Source organism: Drosophila takahashii, chromosome 2L, assembly GCF_030179915.1.
Source record: "Drosophila takahashii strain IR98-3 E-12201 chromosome 2L, DtakHiC1v2, whole genome shotgun sequence".
Taxonomy (NCBI): Eukaryota; Metazoa; Arthropoda; class Insecta; order Diptera; family Drosophilidae; genus Drosophila; species Drosophila takahashii.
Genome location: NC_091678.1, coordinates 4,471,961 through 4,488,475, shown reverse-complemented (window position 1 = coordinate 4,488,475; position 16,515 = coordinate 4,471,961). Strand labels below are relative to the sequence as shown.

The window sequence follows — 16,515 nt, the reverse complement described above, 5'->3', positions numbered from 1 at the left end:
TAATCTTTCTACATGGTTGGACTTTATTTTGTATATATAGTTCCTTTTTATATATTTTTAATTGAAATATTGCTCGAATATTTGCTAGATTTTGTCACGTAAATTTAGATTGCAAGTACATACATTTATATTCGTAATATCTATTTATATATTTAATAATAATAAATTTTAATTACAATTTTATTTCTAATTACTCACTTGCTTACGTTCGTGTTTGTGTGTCTGTTGTCTGGCTTCGTTTTTGGATTCGTGGCTAAGAGCTAATAGTTAGTCGGTATTTAGTACGTATCGTGTTCAACATGATTAGGTTCGCGATGACGCCATTCATTCATTGGTAGTCACTTACAGCAGAGTTAATTGGTTTTCGTTTGTGTTGCGGTTAGTTAAGCTTGGATTTAGCTGTTGCTGTTTGCTTTTGATCGTCAACTCATCTCGGTTTATTTAAAACTTAAAGAATTACAATAGTTTAGTACTTAGAATTTATTTTGGTTTTACATGCGCTGCGCATCGTTTGTTGCTGTGCTATGTGCCATTAGGTAGACAATTTGTTTGAGTGTATTATGCATTAATATTAGATACAGGTTTATATATTTGTATACTTTATAATTATATAACACTATGTTATAAAAATGTACATGGTTTTGGTTTTGCTACAGTTTTAGTTGGTTTAGTACGTACAACTCTTGCAAGTAATCATTTGCTGGTTTAAAAAACGTTTTTAAGTAGTCGTAAAAATGATCAATCCATATTTATATATATTACAAAAACAACGTTAAGCTTTTTTTTTATCAAAAGTATCAATTATGTAGATCGTTATGTTAAATTTGTTTAATCTTCTAGTTTGGCGCATAAAGCTGTGTTGCGTTTAGCGTAGATTTCTCATTTCGATTTGCCTTAAATACTTTTTGTCTTGCGTTAAAAAATGCAAATTTTGTAAAATTAATTTCTTAGTTATGCTTTTTGTTTTTTTGTTTTTTTGTTTCTTTAGTTTTATACAATCTCACTGTTAAGCTTAGTTTAACAAACAAAAGCAGCGCTTTCAACTTAAATAATTTAAAAAATAAACAATGGTTAACATTCTTCAATAAAAACAAGCTAAAATGATTAAATCATTTAGTAATTAAAAGTAAATAAATTTTTAAAGCCAAAACAAACGAGATCCTGCTCGTGTGCAAATAATTGAGAAATGACTAAATTTCGTGTTGCTTTTTCAACATTTCCTCTATGAGTTGAAATTTTGAAAAGGGTTTGCATGTAGAATAAATAATTTTGTGTTGTTTTGAGTTCGAATAATATAAATTTATAATTTAAGAAATAATTTAAGTTTTGCGCGTAGACATGAGTTTACCTTTCTTTGTTTCGCTGTTTTTCAATAACATTTACAAACAAGTTTAGGAAGTAGTAAAAATAATATTGCCACAAAGTATATGAGTAAAAAATATTTTCTCTCTCTTTATAAATAATAGATGTGTGTGGTGTGTGTGTTTGTTGTGTGTCGTGTCGTGTTGTGTTGTGGGTATAGCGCCGCGCGTAAGTGAGTGTGCGCTAAGGAGTCACCATAAAATCTCATAGAATAACAAAATATTATATACGATATACATATAGTTGTATAAAAATAAAATTGCAAAACATCTACATAACCAAATAATAATAAAAATCAAAAATCGATTGCAATAACTTAAACATTCTACGAACTGTACGCTAATTTAGTACAACTTTTGTTTCCGCTTCAGCGTCAACCGAAATGAAAGTATCTAATTTAGTAATTTAATCTAGCAGCACTGTGAAGAGATTTGCCAGTCGTTGGTTGCGTTGCATCCGCTTCAGTTAACTCCCGCGTGTGTGTGAGTGTGTCTCGTCTTTGAAAAGGTCTTTCATTTTGGGTTGCTCATATCGTTTCCGCTTCCGTTTCCGCTGGAGCTCCACCCCTATGCCGATGCCGCAGCCGCTGCAGATGGCTTCTTTGGATCCGAGTCCGAATCGGCGGACGACGACGACAACGCTGACGGCGGCGGCGGCGCATCAGAAGAAGGAGGAGGAGGAGCGGCTGGGGCAGGAACGGGTATCTGGCGGCCACCGCCTGGCCTGCCCTAGAGCGGATGCAGCTTGGTCGTGTGCACCGTGAGGGCGCTGCGCTGCGTGAAGCGCTTGTCGCAGTACGGACAGGTGTACGGCTTCTCGCCGGTGTGCGTCCGTATGTGCTTGGTGAGGTAGTCCTTCACGCTGAAGGACTTCTCGCAGTACCCGCAATGAAACGGCTTCTCTCCTGCAAAACAGCCAACGGGATTGGCGAGACGGAGAAATTCGGGATACTCGGTTAGCACTTGTCGCTAGCAGAAAGCCAGTTTGCTTGGTGCGTGCAGTACCAAAGGTTTGATTGATTGATTGATTGACTGAGTGGTTGATGTGTGGGTACAGTAGATATGTGTATGCATATCAAATAAGGTCTTGCACGTAATCAAACTATGTATAAGATTATATATTAAATGTGTATATATATATTTGATTGGTGTTGTTAAAATGCATTCGAGACATATTATTACGTAATGAGATGAGGCGGCGGGCGATACGGATTTGGATTATCATATTGCTTTTGTACCCTCACAGAAAGCCTGCTAAATCATAGTTGTGGTTTTCGTATTCATTTCTGTGAGGGTATGTAAACAGTGACTCATACGATTCGTTAATTGTTGCTAATCGAAGAAGATGGCAAAATTGCAAGGCCCTGAATGTCACTAGCTGGAATTGGAAATATTGCGTTACGAGAAACTGAAACTGTAACTAGACTGTTGATAACTAGATTGATTATAATCTAAAATAAACATTTTTTACAAGGCAATCAGTTTGGAAATCTTTTTATAGCAGCAGCTAAGTCAAAGCTCATTAATTTTTATACGATTGTATTAATTCATATTAATCAGAGTCTCTTGCATATTAAGTTAAATATTTGTAAACATGAAATAAAAAATTAATATACTGTTAATTTGAACTTTTGTAATTATGGTGCCGCTGTATCGTGTACAACAAGCAGCTGATTAGTATTTTTTTGATTGTTTTAATTTATATTAATCAGAGCCTATTCCATATCACTTATCAAATTAAAATATTAATTTAAATAGTTTTAAATGAAATAAAAAATGTTGGTTTAAAGTTTTGTAATTATGGTGCCGCTGTATCGTGTACAACCAGCTTACGATTTTTTTTTTAATTTTGAAAGGTTTTTAATAAAGTTTTCAGAACATGAGTGTAAGCTAATGACATTCTAGCCTGATCCTGATTGGATTTTCCAATTTTCGCCACCTTTTCTCTGCGTGCTTTTCTGCGCAGGCGCTGCGGCGGCTCGTGTCAGGTGATCGAGCTTCGGCAGCGACGCTGGCAGAGGTGAGAGATTGATATCGGTACTGATAGGTTGAGATCGAGATTGATAGAGAGATTGAGCGAGTTTGTGTATGGCAAATGGAAATGGACTTGCATACAGAGGTTTCTCTTTTTTGAGTATTGCTTTTTTCTCATCGCCCGAGGGCGATAATATACTGATCGATTGATTGGTTGAAGAGTCGATTGATTGATTGATTGGTTGAGTTGATTGAGAGCTGATTGACTGACTGAATTGATTTGAAAAATATTGCTTCTCACCCGTGTGAGTCGTTAAATGTTTGTTCAGGTAATCCTTAACAGTGAACGCCCTGCCACAATAGCCACATCTAAATGGTTTCTCACCTGTATGTATGCGAGTGTGCTGTTTTAGTGTATTCGATTGAGTGAAGGACTTGCCGCAGTAGGAGCACGTGTAGGGGCGTTCTTTGGGCGTGGCGCTGTCGGAGTTGCGATTCGGAGAGTGGAGATTCGAGAGTTAAGAATTATACATTTTTCATATTCACAAAATAACGCGCAGAAACGGAGAAGAGAGAGAGAGATAGAGAGAGAGAGAGAGGGCGCGGGAGAAAAGAAAGAAATTCGAATTATATTATTAGTAACACTCGATATAAAAATAAGTTGCAAAACAAACGACACACGAACGCATGGGCCTCGTCCCAAAAGCTTCGAGGGCGCGCCCATGCGCCCAGCTGGCCCCGTAGGAAAACAAAAATAATATATACAAGTGGTAAGATTATTAGGGTTAGCTTGCCGATCGCCCGCTTCAGCGCCAAAAAGAGACCTATTTGTTGGTCCAAGGTTCTCTTTGAGCTGAAGCAGGAACGGCCTTGGAATGAGTAACGGGTACCCCAGCAATGATTTAGTAACTGACGGTCTACGAAAACCAGATGTAAAATAATACATTATCATACTAAATTAAAATAAAAATTGAAACTTAAAATGTATCTCAAATATTTGTTATTTCTTCGGATAGTTCAACTTTTTGAGGTTTAAATCTGGCCTATACTAACCATTTAAGCAATTTAGATTTTTGTAAAAGGTTCCATTTTGTATAAAAATGTTAAATAAAAATTGAAACTTAAAATGTTTCTCAATCATAGGTTATTTCTTAAGATAGTTCAATTTTTTGAGCTTCAAATCTGGCCTATACTACCAGTTTAGATTTTTGTAAAATGATCCATTTTGTATAAAAACGTCAAATAAAAACTGAAAAAATAATTTGAAATTAATCTCAATCATAGGTTATTTCTTTAGATGGTTCCACTTTTTGAGTTTCAAGTGTGTCCTATACTAACTAATTTAACAATTTATTTTTTACAATTGTAAAATGATCCATTTTGTATAAAAATGTCAAATAAAAGTTTAAACTTTAAATGTTTCTCAATCATAGGTTATTTCTTCGTCAATGTTTGTCAATCATAGGTTATTTCTTTAGATAGTTCAACTTTTTAAGGTTTAAATCTGGACTATACTAACCAATTTAGCAATTACAATTTTTTTCATTTGTATACCTTTAAGAAATATACAAAAATCTTCAATTTCTATCAACATTAATTGGACAGAAGCCCTAATTAAACTAATATAAATAGATCATCTAAAAGATCTACTAGATAATTTGGAAGACTATCCTACATCCAATATAAAATCTAGCTAAATCTAGTTAAATCCCTGAACCTATAGCCATCATTGCCGGAGTACCCAGTCAGTAGGATGCATATAAAATGGATTTACTCTGCTTCGCCTGTGTGGATCTTGCGGTGCATGGCCAGCGTGCCGGGCGTCTTGAAGGTCTTCGGGCAGTCGGGACATTTGTGCCGGATCTTGTGCGCCAGATCGGCGGGCACCGTTTGCGTGCCGACGAGCACACCCGAGCTGGCCGGGGCGGGAACGCCGGGATTCGCTTGTATGGCATAGACGGGCACTGAGTTGACCACATCGCCGCTGTCGCTCAGGCTGAGCGGCTCCTCCTTGATGATGACCTGCGGATGGGCCACAATGGCCCCGCCATTGGCGTTCTTGTTCAGCTTGACGGTTAGTGGTGGCACCTTCAACGCCACCTGGTCGCCGGCGAGATCCTGATCCTGTTGGTGATGATGCACAGCCTGCTGCTGCTGTTGCGCCTGCTCCTGCATCTCCCGCTGTTGCTGCTCCAGCAGTTCCTGCTGCTGCTGCTGCTGTTGTTGCTGCTGCTGCTGGTGGTGGTGCTCCGCCTGCAGTTGCTGCTGCTGGTGGTGCTGCTCCTCGGGCGTCAGTCTCATATCACGCGGCGCCATCGCCGGCAGCTGGTCGTCGGGCGTCACCGCCGCCTCCTGCTGCTCCATGAAGCCCTGCTGACCGGCGGCCAGCATGGCTGTGGTGCAAATGGATCCGCACTGCGTGCACTTGTACTCGTTGGGCTGCTGGGTGGCCGAGTGGATGCCGTAGATGCTGCACATGAGGCAGCGGGCCAGGAAGGCGGAGGTCTGATGCACCAGCCGATGGTGCTCGTCCAGGTCGACGGCGCTGCCGAACTTCTCATCACAATTGAAGCAGGCGTGGCTGGGCTTGTGCTGGTGCTGCTGCTGCGGATGCTGCTGTGGGGCCTCCAGCGTTCCCTGGGCATTCAGGGTGATCCCGTGGCACAGCTGCATGTGCTCCGCGACGTGCTGCGGCCGCTCGAACTGCTGGTGGCACATGGGACAATAGTGCGCCGACACGTGCACATTGGGATCCATGCTGAGATTGGGCAGAAAGGCGGTCTTCAGGGTGTCCATGTTGGCTATCACGGCGGCCACTTGGTGCGTGGGCGTGGCAGGGGCGGCGGCGGAGGAGGAGGGGGGCGGCGGCTGATCCTCGGGGCGTGGCAGACGCTGTTCCTGTGGATTCGTGGTGGACTTTATCATTTCACTTCCTCTCTCGCTTCTTGTTTTTCTTGTTTCTTTTTCTTTTCTTTTTTCTTTTAGTTAGTGGGCAGGAGCAGGAGCAATTGGCGGTTAAAGAAGGCGAAGGCGAAAGGCGCTGCAGGAGTAATAGAAACCATAATTACAGGCAGGCAAAAGCAGGTGTGTGTGTGTGTAGTCGCTAATTAGCTAGAACGAAATCGGAAATCACAAATTCACGAAATCTTCGCCCCGATCTTCTGCATTTGACCCCCAATGTCCCCCCACAGGCGGCTGTGTGTGGAAGAAGAGGAAGAGCAAGAAGACGACGACAGCGAAGAAGAACAAGAGCAGCAGCAGAGCAGCGGCAATGCGTTCGAATTGAAAACGTTTTTTTTTTTCTTTCCCCCGTCTGTCATATTCTAAATTCGGAATTCTATTTTGATTGCTTTTTCGGTCTCTCGTTTTGTTTCCATCTTTCTTACCAGCGCACTGAATATTAACTGCACCTTGTTGTTGCTGGCGGCCGTTTAGTTGTTGTTCTTCTCGTTGCAGCGGGGATCTCGAAAACGCTGGGGCGGCCAATCAGTTTAATAACATTTTCTCCTTTGTACAACAAAAAAACGTATATTAACAAAAAAAATTTTTCACTTTTATTATTATTTTTGGCGAAAAATGTACAACTACAACAAAAAGTATCGAGTACTGGCATCGGAACGGGGAATGGCAACGCCGCTCTGAAAGTGGGCGACGATAGGTGGTGCATCTGGTAACGCTGGCTAAAACGATATTTTTAAAATACGTTTTTTTTAATTTTCTGATGATTTTTCATTATGTTAAAATAAGGAGCATAGCTGGAAGCGTAGTTGAAAACCCATTTTACCCCCTGAAATGTACATTGGAGCATTTTAAGTAAAATATTTTTATAACAAATTAGTGTGACCAGCCAGGCGTTTTGGTATTCTTGCCGTTGACGGTCACTCTGTTCCTTAAACGAAATAATAATTTCACAACCATTGGAAAAAGGAATTTATTGGTGAAATACAGAGAAGATTCCATTGCAACACAGTTGCAACAGCCTTCCGGGTCACTTACGCCTCGATTGGGCCTTTAAAACCGTGTGTCCTCCAACGCAGACACATCAAATCCACCTGCGATCCGCTGCTGGTCAGGATTTGGCCAGAGGTTTGTTTGTTTATTGGCCCGCAAACTGCCACAATTACCACCGATTTAGATCTCGATCTTGTCCAGCCTAGTGCCAAAAGGTTTGTTGAATCGGAGCTCTAAATTTCCATGAATATATGTATATTGATTTCCCCGTTTAATTGCCCAGAATGTCGTCGCCATGGGTCAAAAACAGCGAGCCAGTGCAGCAGGTCAATCTGGCGGATATTATGTCGGAGCAATATGCCCACAAGCTGCACGACAAGGAGCTGCAGCGGCACACGGAGAAGGTTCTTAAGCCGGAGCAGCCAGTAGCCTCTATTTGGGAGGCGGGAGCCGCCTCATCCCCGCCAGCGGCCAGTTACTCCAATGTGGCGGGCAGTTCGCTGAGGAATCAAAGCGACAGCGAGGAATGGGAGGATTACTCTTCGCTACTCAACGACGAGGGAATTCCAACGGAGAGCATTGAGATCCCAGAGGACAGCGATGCCGTCATTGCCCAACTACTCCAATCCCAGTTCGACCACGAGTACAACGAGGAGCTGCGTCGCATCGAGCGGCAGCAGAACAAGCAGTCCAAGGTCACCGTCACCTTGAATAAGTTCCTGCGCGACGGCGACGCCGAGTTTCTGCACGACACCGCCGAAGAGGATTACGAGGAGGATGAGCTGGACCAGCAAAAGCACGACTGGGATCGCTTCGAGGACAACGAAAGGCAGCTGGAGTCCATTCCGCGTTGTGGCTTCAAGGTAAACAAGGAGGGCGAGATGATCACCAAGCATGATCCGCAGCTATGTGCAGTGAGGAATGCCCAGCGTGTGATGTCCTTTCCGCCAGAATTTCCCACTGGCGATGCCGCTGGCTTCGACATGAAGCTTTCCAATAAGGTGAGGGAGTAACATTTACCAAGATATACCAGAACTTAAAACCTATTTCTAGGTCTTTAACCAACTGAGGGCCCACTCGCGACGTGGTCGCTCTGACAAGCACGAAAAAGTGGCCACCGCCGAGATGGGTTTGGATGCCGGCACGCGTCTGCTGTTGTATAAACTGATCAACAACCAAGTGCTCGAGCAGATCAACGGCATCATCTCCACGGGCAAAGAGGCGGTCATCTTGCACGCCAACTCCGATTCTAATTACACGGGCAGCAATGAGCATGGTCACCAGAATGGTGTGCTAGTGCCCGCGCATCTTTTGCCCCGCGAGTGTGCCATCAAGATCTTCAAGACCACACTGAACGAGTTCAAGCAGCGCGATCGGTACATCAAGGATGACTATAGATTCAAGGATCGATTTAGCAAGCAAAACCACCGCGTGATCATTAATATGTGGGCGGAGAAGGAGATGCATAATCTGATGCGAATGCAGGCCATCGGATTGAACGTTCCGGATGTGGTGGTGCTGAAGAAGCACGTGCTGGTCATGCGTTTCATCGGCGACAATCATAATGCGGCGCCCAAGTTGAAGGACGCCCGGCTGAGTGCGGCGGAGCTGAGCTGCGCCTACGAGGACATTGTGGCCGCCATGCACAAGTTGTACAACGAGGCCAAGTTGGTGCATGCCGATATGAGCGAGTATAACATACTCTGGTACGAGGGCAAGTGCTGGTTCATAGACGTGGCCCAGAGTGTTGAGCCCAAGCATCCCAGCGCCCTGGAGTTTTTGATGCGGGATTGCGGCAACATTGTGAACTTCTTCGAACGTCGCGGCCTGCCCAATATCTACACCAAGGAGCAGCTGTTTGAGTTTATAACAGGACTCAACGCAGAGGTCCACAATGCCGCCCAGCTGGAGCAGATCCACACGCGCGGAGCTTCCATTAACCAGGCAACTGCTCCGAATCAGGAGGAGTGCCCTGACGAGCTGAAGCCGCTGGAATATCCCTTCGAGCTGGCCTGGGAGAAGTCGCAGCAGGATCGCGAGGCCCAAAGGGCTCTCAAGCTAGCGCAGGATAATAACGACAATGAAACCGATACGGACAAGGACCAGGAAAGCGATGGCAACGATAATGACGACAAGGAAAAGGTCAACAAAACTGCCAAACATTGAAACTTCTAAAGCGTAGCCTGATTTTCTAGTTTAGTTTGTAATTGATATTAACGGTTTTGGCCACAGCGATTCTATTTGAATTTGTAAAATTCCTAAGGAAAAACTATGATGCTTATAGTCAAGGGTCTTGACTATAAAAGAGTCCTCGAAACAAGAATAAAGTTTAATTTTCCGACTATAAAGGTTTTTGAAATAGGTGATAGTGATGATCTTATAATAGCGGTCTCTAATAACCTTCAAAATCCATTTAAATAAGTCAAGTTTTTCCGTAATCTCTTTCTTTCGTGCGCTCCACTTTGCATTTGCTGCACTCTGGCTTTGATCTTGAATTGTTATTAATCAATTAAGATTAATGCAAATGTCAGGCCTCAATGGCCACACGCGCCACGCCCATCTTCCGAATCAGCTAACCCGGCAATTGAACTCATTTGGTGCGCAGTTTTTCCCATTAATTGGGAGATTTGTCGTTTCGATCGAATTCCCGATCAGATGATTACGTACAGAAATTCCATGCCCAGTGCACACGTCGCTGGATTGTCGAGATGTCGGATCTAGCGCATCTATCTCTATAGTCTGGATGCGTTAGCAGGTTGGACTTTGCGAAATATAGTAGTTCAAGTGTGACGTCAAAATCCAGTTGCGAGCAGTTCTGTGCGTACAAATATTGTGTATGGCTTTTGTGGGGCTTGCGATTCAAAGTCTGTTTCGGATTACCCTTCCTTATCACTAGGGGAATTTATAAACAATATATATTCCACTTAATAGTTGCTCTGATTTGATGAAATAACAGCTTAGCTGGCCTATTACAAAATCTGGAAAAAATGTATTAACAAGTCAAACGGAAATCTATTTTGGATTTCTTATTATAGCATTTGGGTTTTGACTAATTTTAAAAGATATACAGACAGGGTTGCTAAGAAGTTATCGCTATCGAAAGCGAAAACCGTTAGCAGTGTATTTCCGTTTCCCGTCTGCAAATCGAGTTCAATTTTAATTTTCAATTGAACTGATTCGCTTTGGATGTTGTTGCTCTGTAGCCGTCAATCAAAATTGAACTTTCTTTCGAGCATCGGCACACGCAGCACTGCATCCATTTACTACTTGTTGTTTATTTGCGGCGCTTGCAAGTGGAAAATATTGTTTATTTTTGATTTCTGATTGAACGCAGCACATTTGACGTTGGCAACAGCAACATCAGATCTGAAAAAAGCATCTTCTATTAGCGTCTCTTGAAATTGTGATACGAGTGGCTATATGTATGAAATTATATGTATGTTGTGCCGATGAGTGTGGGTATATGTAACACTGGGGGACCCACACATAGACCCCAAAGGGGGCCCGACTTCGTCCGATGGTGACGCAAAGCAGCGAAAGAGGAGGATCCGAAGACGAACAAAGTGGCGTGGGGATAGAAGTTGAAAATAGACTCACCGAAAACACGAGTTGGAGCAGCACAAAATTGTAAGAAATATACATACCTACATATGAATGTGTGTTTGTATGATTATTTCTTATCCCCAATAAAACTAAAATCATTTGGTGAAATAAATGTGTCATTCGCTTTCGGATTTAAAAAAATAAGTATATTTTATGCACTCACACTGTAAAATTAGACGTATTTAATATGCACTTAAAAATATTTGAAAACAAAGCTTGATTGATAAGGTTGTTCTAGATTATAGGAATGTTATTCTTATAAATAAGCTGACTTAAAAACTTGATTAAGTTTTCTTTGGAAAAATCTTATTAATCTTAGACTTGTAGGATTTAACTTTTAAATAAAAGGTAATTAGTCACGAATTATCTTTTAAGTTTGTTATCTTTCTATACCGATTTCTAAGAAATAATACGAATTTCAGGGAATTTCGAAACTGGAGGAGCACTTGAAACCAGCTTTCATTGCGGGACAAATAAAAAAAGAGCGAATAACAAGTCAAAGCAATAATCATAAAGACAGTCAGAAAGAAGTGGGCAAAAAAGGCAACCCAAAGAGAGAGAAAAATACCAAACAAAGCTATAAACTCAGACATTGCGTTTGGATCATCAATTAAAATGTGCCAGGCATGTAATCAGGCGCTCCAGCTCGAATTCCAAACATCAGTGTCCAGTCCCCGCTCCTTGGGTGAAAAAGTGGGCTGACCTAGGCATGAAATTAATTAGACTCACAGAGGGAAAAATATATTTCAAATCAATTACATTTTTGAGTTAATCAAATATTTGTTTAAAAATAATAAAGATGCATTTTTCTAAATTACTGAAAGTTCAGCAATGGTAAATCTATTTTTAACCACTTTAATAGGGTTACTTAAACTTTGAAGACAAAACCCGAATTTGGGTGTTTAATTTCAAATGGTAATAAAACTTTTAACAAATTTTTATAAAAAACTATGAACTTTTGATTAATCTAAATAATAATTAAAAACTTTGTATCCAAACTTAAAAAATAAAATCTAAAATAAAACCGTATACCCCATGTGGGGCAAAGACTTTCTTGTGTAGTTTCTTCAAGTGTAGCCATTCACTCACACACACGCGCCACTTGACAGTGCGAAGAGGAAGAGACAGAGACCGAAAACTTCGAAGGAGGCTCGTCGTGATCTTGGGGCTGCTGCTCTGCCTCTGTCAACGTCGCAGTCTCTGCCTCAGTCGCTGCCTCTGCCGACGCGATCGTGATCGAACTGACCTCAAGTGGTCGCTGCCGCCAGGCCCTCCATCCCCCATCCCACCCATCCATTCCTCCCCGCTAGCTCACTCACACACTTTCGCACACGCGGGATGTACGCAGACTGGAATTTGCGCGTTTAAAGTTAACAATTTATTTGCATTATTAATTTTCATGTTGGACCTACACCCAAAAAAAGTTTTGATAACAAGACTACTACTAAAATTTTAATTTTTTAATGTTTCTTAAATCGTATTTGGAATTTTTATTACCTTCTACTCTTGGGAATATTATTTTTTAATTTTTTCTGAATGTCGAATTCAATTTTTAAGAAATCGGATCATTATATCATAGAGCAGCCATAGGAAAGATCGGAAAATTAAATGGAAAATTATATATTAATGTTCCTATAGGAATGAATTTATCTTTATTGATTTTTATATTATATTTCTTCTCTGGGATACAGCTTTTCTTTAACATTTCAAAAATGTAACAAAATTCGGGCGGCTATATTCTATAGCTGCCATAGCACGTAATAGACAGAACAGGAATGACCTGCAAGGGTGGCTAAGCGAAGCTATAGCTTCCTTTCTTCTTTTTAAATTATATTGCTTTTTCTTTGTGACTAACATTCTTCCAACAAATAGTATCTCGAAAAATCTAATGGGTTATTAATTTTTGACACCCCAGGATTAATATTTATTGAAATATGTACTTTCTTTTTATTAATGGACTTGGACTTATCATTTTGACGTTTATGAATGAATCAGTTTAGTATGATTAATATAAGATTAAGTTAATTACTCATTGACTAGAGAATTACTTTTTTTAATGTAACAAAGAATACTGATTGATTTAATGCATTTTTCCCAGTGTACGTACGCAAGTTGGTCAAGCCAAGTCTGGCGTCTCCTCTTCTCTTCCGATGGTCGACTTGGACACTCGGACACTTGGACAGCGGCATCTTCTATTTTAGGTCTAACTTGTTAACTAGTTGCTGGCAACCGGCTTCAGTTTGCCGTGGAACGCGGGCATGTAATTCAAGTTAGCTACAAAAATAGAACCTTAATTTATTGTTGCCACCATTACATTGTCCGATCGTAGTTGGCAGTAGCTGCCCTTACATGGTCATATCATTTTCATTATTCACGGTGGCGCATCTACACGCCCCTCTCCACCTCCTTGTTGCAAAATAAACGAAGCGACTTAAGCGAAAGTGAAATCTTCTGCGGTCTAAGATGTGAGTAAGGCATTCTCAAGTACAGTAGACAATGAAGTACAACACTTCAGTAAAAAAATTTAATAAATTTAAAAAAAATTTATTTTCATTTAACAGCGAAAATATTTACCTTCAAGGAGGAATTAATAGTAATATTTTACGTTAAATTTTATCTATCGTAAATCTTACTTTGTTCTATTTATTGGGTCATTAAATCTGTGCAAATGCAGCCACACGTTTTGAATAAATTAAACTGTTTAACTTCAATGTTCAGTAGCTAATAAATTTTGATTAGCTTTTAGGAACCATAAAATAATAAAACTATAAATTCTTTGAAATTTTCATTATATGAATATAATAAATCATTCTTATTATTAATAATAATTGTAAAACAAAGTAAGAAAACAGAAAATTTCACAGAATCTAAAAAAAAAATGTTCTATCTTTACCTCTTAAGAATTTTAATTTAATTTTTTTAGATTAAGGTATACCTTATAAGTTTATTAAAATAGAATATTTATTTTACTTCAGAGCATTCACTGTACACATGTCCCCTTTAATTGGTCAGCACAGCAATTTGTATATAATTAACAATTTCTTTCCCCTGGGACGACACTACGATCCCAGTAAATTATAAACCAGGCACTCTGCCACGCCCACTCCGTCGCCAACTACGCCCCCGCCCATTTCGACGCCATCTTCATAATATTCTAGGGCACTGTTGTTAGTCCCGAAAAATGAAATTTCGTGATAAACACATTCGCAAACAGTCTTAATTGATGTTTCCAAAAAATAACCTTTCGAATTGTCATCACAATTTAAGGCGAAAAACTGTTGCAAAAATAATAATAAAAATTGACAGGCACATGCTAATGAAGGTAAGCGTTCGCCTAAATGAACCTGATGAGGTTTATTAGGCTTTTGCTTGATTGCCGAACGAGCAGCGCTTACAGTACAACAAATGTCCGAAATGGCGAGAAACGTGTTTCCATAAAAATCACCTCCAAAATGTCCGTCACGTGAGACGATCGGAACGGATCGGCGATGAGTCAGCGACCCATGCGCCCCCGAGCGATATAGCAATATGTATCCCATACACATGTGTACGAATATATTCGCGGTACTCATTAATAAACCGCAAACATATTCGCTGTCGGGTATCCGAATGCACGAGTATGTAAACTGGAGGCGTTTACCCTTGACCATGTTTTGACAACCGACATTACCACATGGTCAGCAGGACCGTTATTAGCCGGGAGAACCCAATACCGAACCAATACAACATAATCCGACACAATCGATCTATGTATTTCCCTCTACCTGGGCAATAACTCACTTTTGGCATGTGCTGATTGACGGACAGATGTTTCCACAGGGGTTCCGATACCATCGGTACCTACATATCATATCTACCTGGTTCTGGCTGTTTTCTGATTTCTCCAGATTCCGTCGACTTGTTTACGAACGTCACACACAAAACGTGGTGGCGAAAAAATGGTAATACGAAGCCCTTCAAACGCGGCATTGCCAGCTCGAAAAATCCCAGGAATTGGCAATATTAATTGGCTATAAATAGAAGCTAGATCTTAACTATACCAATAAAAATAAAAACCCAGCAGTCACTATATTTTCCATATATTTTCTGTAGTCCCATTTTTTTACACAATCAAGTGAAAGAAACGAAGATTGTAAGCCAAATTCATGCAAGATGCCTTATCTGTATGGGATAGCGGACACCAAGTTCCTTCACCAGAAGGTGAAGACGAAGGTGAGGGCCCGTTCGGAGATGGCTCCTACGAAGTTCAGGCGCAACGATTTCCTCAGGGGTTGTCCCAAATACGACAAGGACGACATACCCATACAGTTTAGGACCTCGCCCGATTCCCTCGTAGAGCTGTGCTCCATTGTGGTGGACCAGCTGCCATTGCCCTCGATCTTCGAGTGGGACGACATGGACATTAGGCGATGGATCCATGGCTACGGTTATCCTCAGTATATGGTGGGTATTAATTATTACTAAAATTACTAAATTTAAAAGGAATTAAAATACAGAACACCCTTCGCGTGAATATGATCTCGGGAAGAAAGCTGCTCCTGCTGGATGCCTCTGCTTTGTGTGCCATGAATATCAAGGATTTCGATCATATCCGGCATATAACCTATGGCATTCGGATGCTCTTCCACTTTGAGCTGACCAAGTTCTCCTCCAGTATCGCCTTGCCCGATGAGAAACCCAACGAGTTGTACTTGCTGTTCCACACGCAAACCGGAATGAACTACGATCAAGTGCGCAGATCGGATCTCTACCGGCGGATGCAGATCCTCCGGGAGCGGGCCCGCAACCTGGACCACTGGGATCTGCTGTATCTGTGGCTGCGTCGCGAACAGGAGCGCAAGTTCAAGGAGCTGATCGGAATGGTTCCCCGTTCTAAGATGTTTAAGTGCGCCACGGAGGCGAAGGAACCGGAGCAGTCGCCAATGGATCTGGAACCGGAGGAGCTGATGTGTATGACCTGCATCCCGCCGTGCGATTGCGACTGGACCGAACGGGATGTCCGGCTGCCTTGGCGTCTCCAGTGCCTGGCTCCCATGCTGACCACCACGATGAGCAAGTGGAACGATATGCAGGCCCAGTGCTCCATGTGCATCCCGCCCTGCGAGTGCCGCTGGCCACCGCGCTACTACCTCACGGGAACCGTCATCCGGTGCCTCCAGCAGCGCTTCCCCGAGAAGTTCTGTCCCATCTTCGACGAGCGATATCGGGCTTCACCGCGTCCCAGTCTCGTGGAGCGTTGGACACGCTTCTCCATTTGATTTGGAGATTCTAGAAACTCTATTTATTTTATATGGACTCTATTTCGGGCTGTTTGTCCTCACAAAACCCTGAAAATTAATAAAACTCTTAAAAGTAGTCAGAAATCTATTAAGACTTTGAGAATACCCTGAGATAATACATCCTATAATGATTTAACCTATATTTTTATTTTAAATATGCTTTTTAAAACTAGTTTTTGCACATTTTTTATATTTCGCAAATTTTTTTTTGGATTTAGTTTCAATGACCTTTCAATAATGCCGTTTAGGTTTCATCTTAAAAATAATCAGTAATCTATTAAGACATTGAGAATACCCTGAGATCAGGGAACGAAAATAACTGTTATTGTAAATTTTTCATACAAAAA

The 16,515-nt window shown here is 41.3% G+C and overlaps 3 protein-coding genes across 7 annotated transcripts; 2 read left to right on the top strand and 1 right to left on the bottom strand.

The window, feature by feature from the left end:
* Window positions 1–413: 413 nt before the first annotated feature.
* On the bottom strand, window positions 414–6,946 carry Cf2 (Chorion factor 2). 5 transcript variants are annotated; one of them, XM_017151284.3, is made up of 4 exons: window positions 6,722–6,943; window positions 5,110–6,375; window positions 3,637–3,815; window positions 414–2,266 (listed from the first exon to the last, which is right to left on the bottom strand). In XM_017151284.3, the coding sequence occupies exons 2-4, from the start codon at window positions 6,258–6,260 to the stop codon at window positions 2,091–2,093; spliced, it is 1,506 nt and encodes a 501-aa protein (XP_017006773.2). In that variant the 5' UTR covers window positions 6,261–6,375; window positions 6,722–6,943; the 3' UTR covers window positions 414–2,090. The 5 variants fall into 5 exon arrangements, with proteins under 5 accessions (XP_017006773.2, XP_017006775.2, XP_070075618.1 ...); XM_017151286.3 differs by having other exon boundaries at window positions 3,721–3,815; window positions 6,722–6,942; XM_070219517.1 differs by lacking the exon at window positions 3,637–3,815.
* Window positions 6,947–7,180: 234 nt separating this feature from the next.
* LOC108063986 (serine/threonine-protein kinase RIO3) lies at window positions 7,181–9,634 on the top strand. Its single transcript, XM_017151283.3, has 3 exons — window positions 7,181–7,501; window positions 7,570–8,287; window positions 8,340–9,634. The coding sequence occupies exons 2-3, from the start codon at window positions 7,571–7,573 to the stop codon at window positions 9,450–9,452; spliced, it is 1,830 nt and encodes a 609-aa protein (XP_017006772.2). The 5' UTR covers window positions 7,181–7,501; window position 7,570; the 3' UTR covers window positions 9,453–9,634.
* Window positions 9,635–14,953: 5,319 nt separating this feature from the next.
* Window positions 14,954–16,241, top strand: LOC108063989 (uncharacterized). The gene is made up of 2 exons (XM_017151288.3): window positions 14,954–15,332; window positions 15,386–16,241. Exons 1-2 carry the CDS (start codon window positions 15,042–15,044, stop codon window positions 16,145–16,147), a joined length of 1,053 nt encoding a protein of 350 aa, XP_017006777.2. The 5' UTR covers window positions 14,954–15,041; the 3' UTR covers window positions 16,148–16,241.
* Window positions 16,242–16,515: the final 274 nt, after the last annotated feature.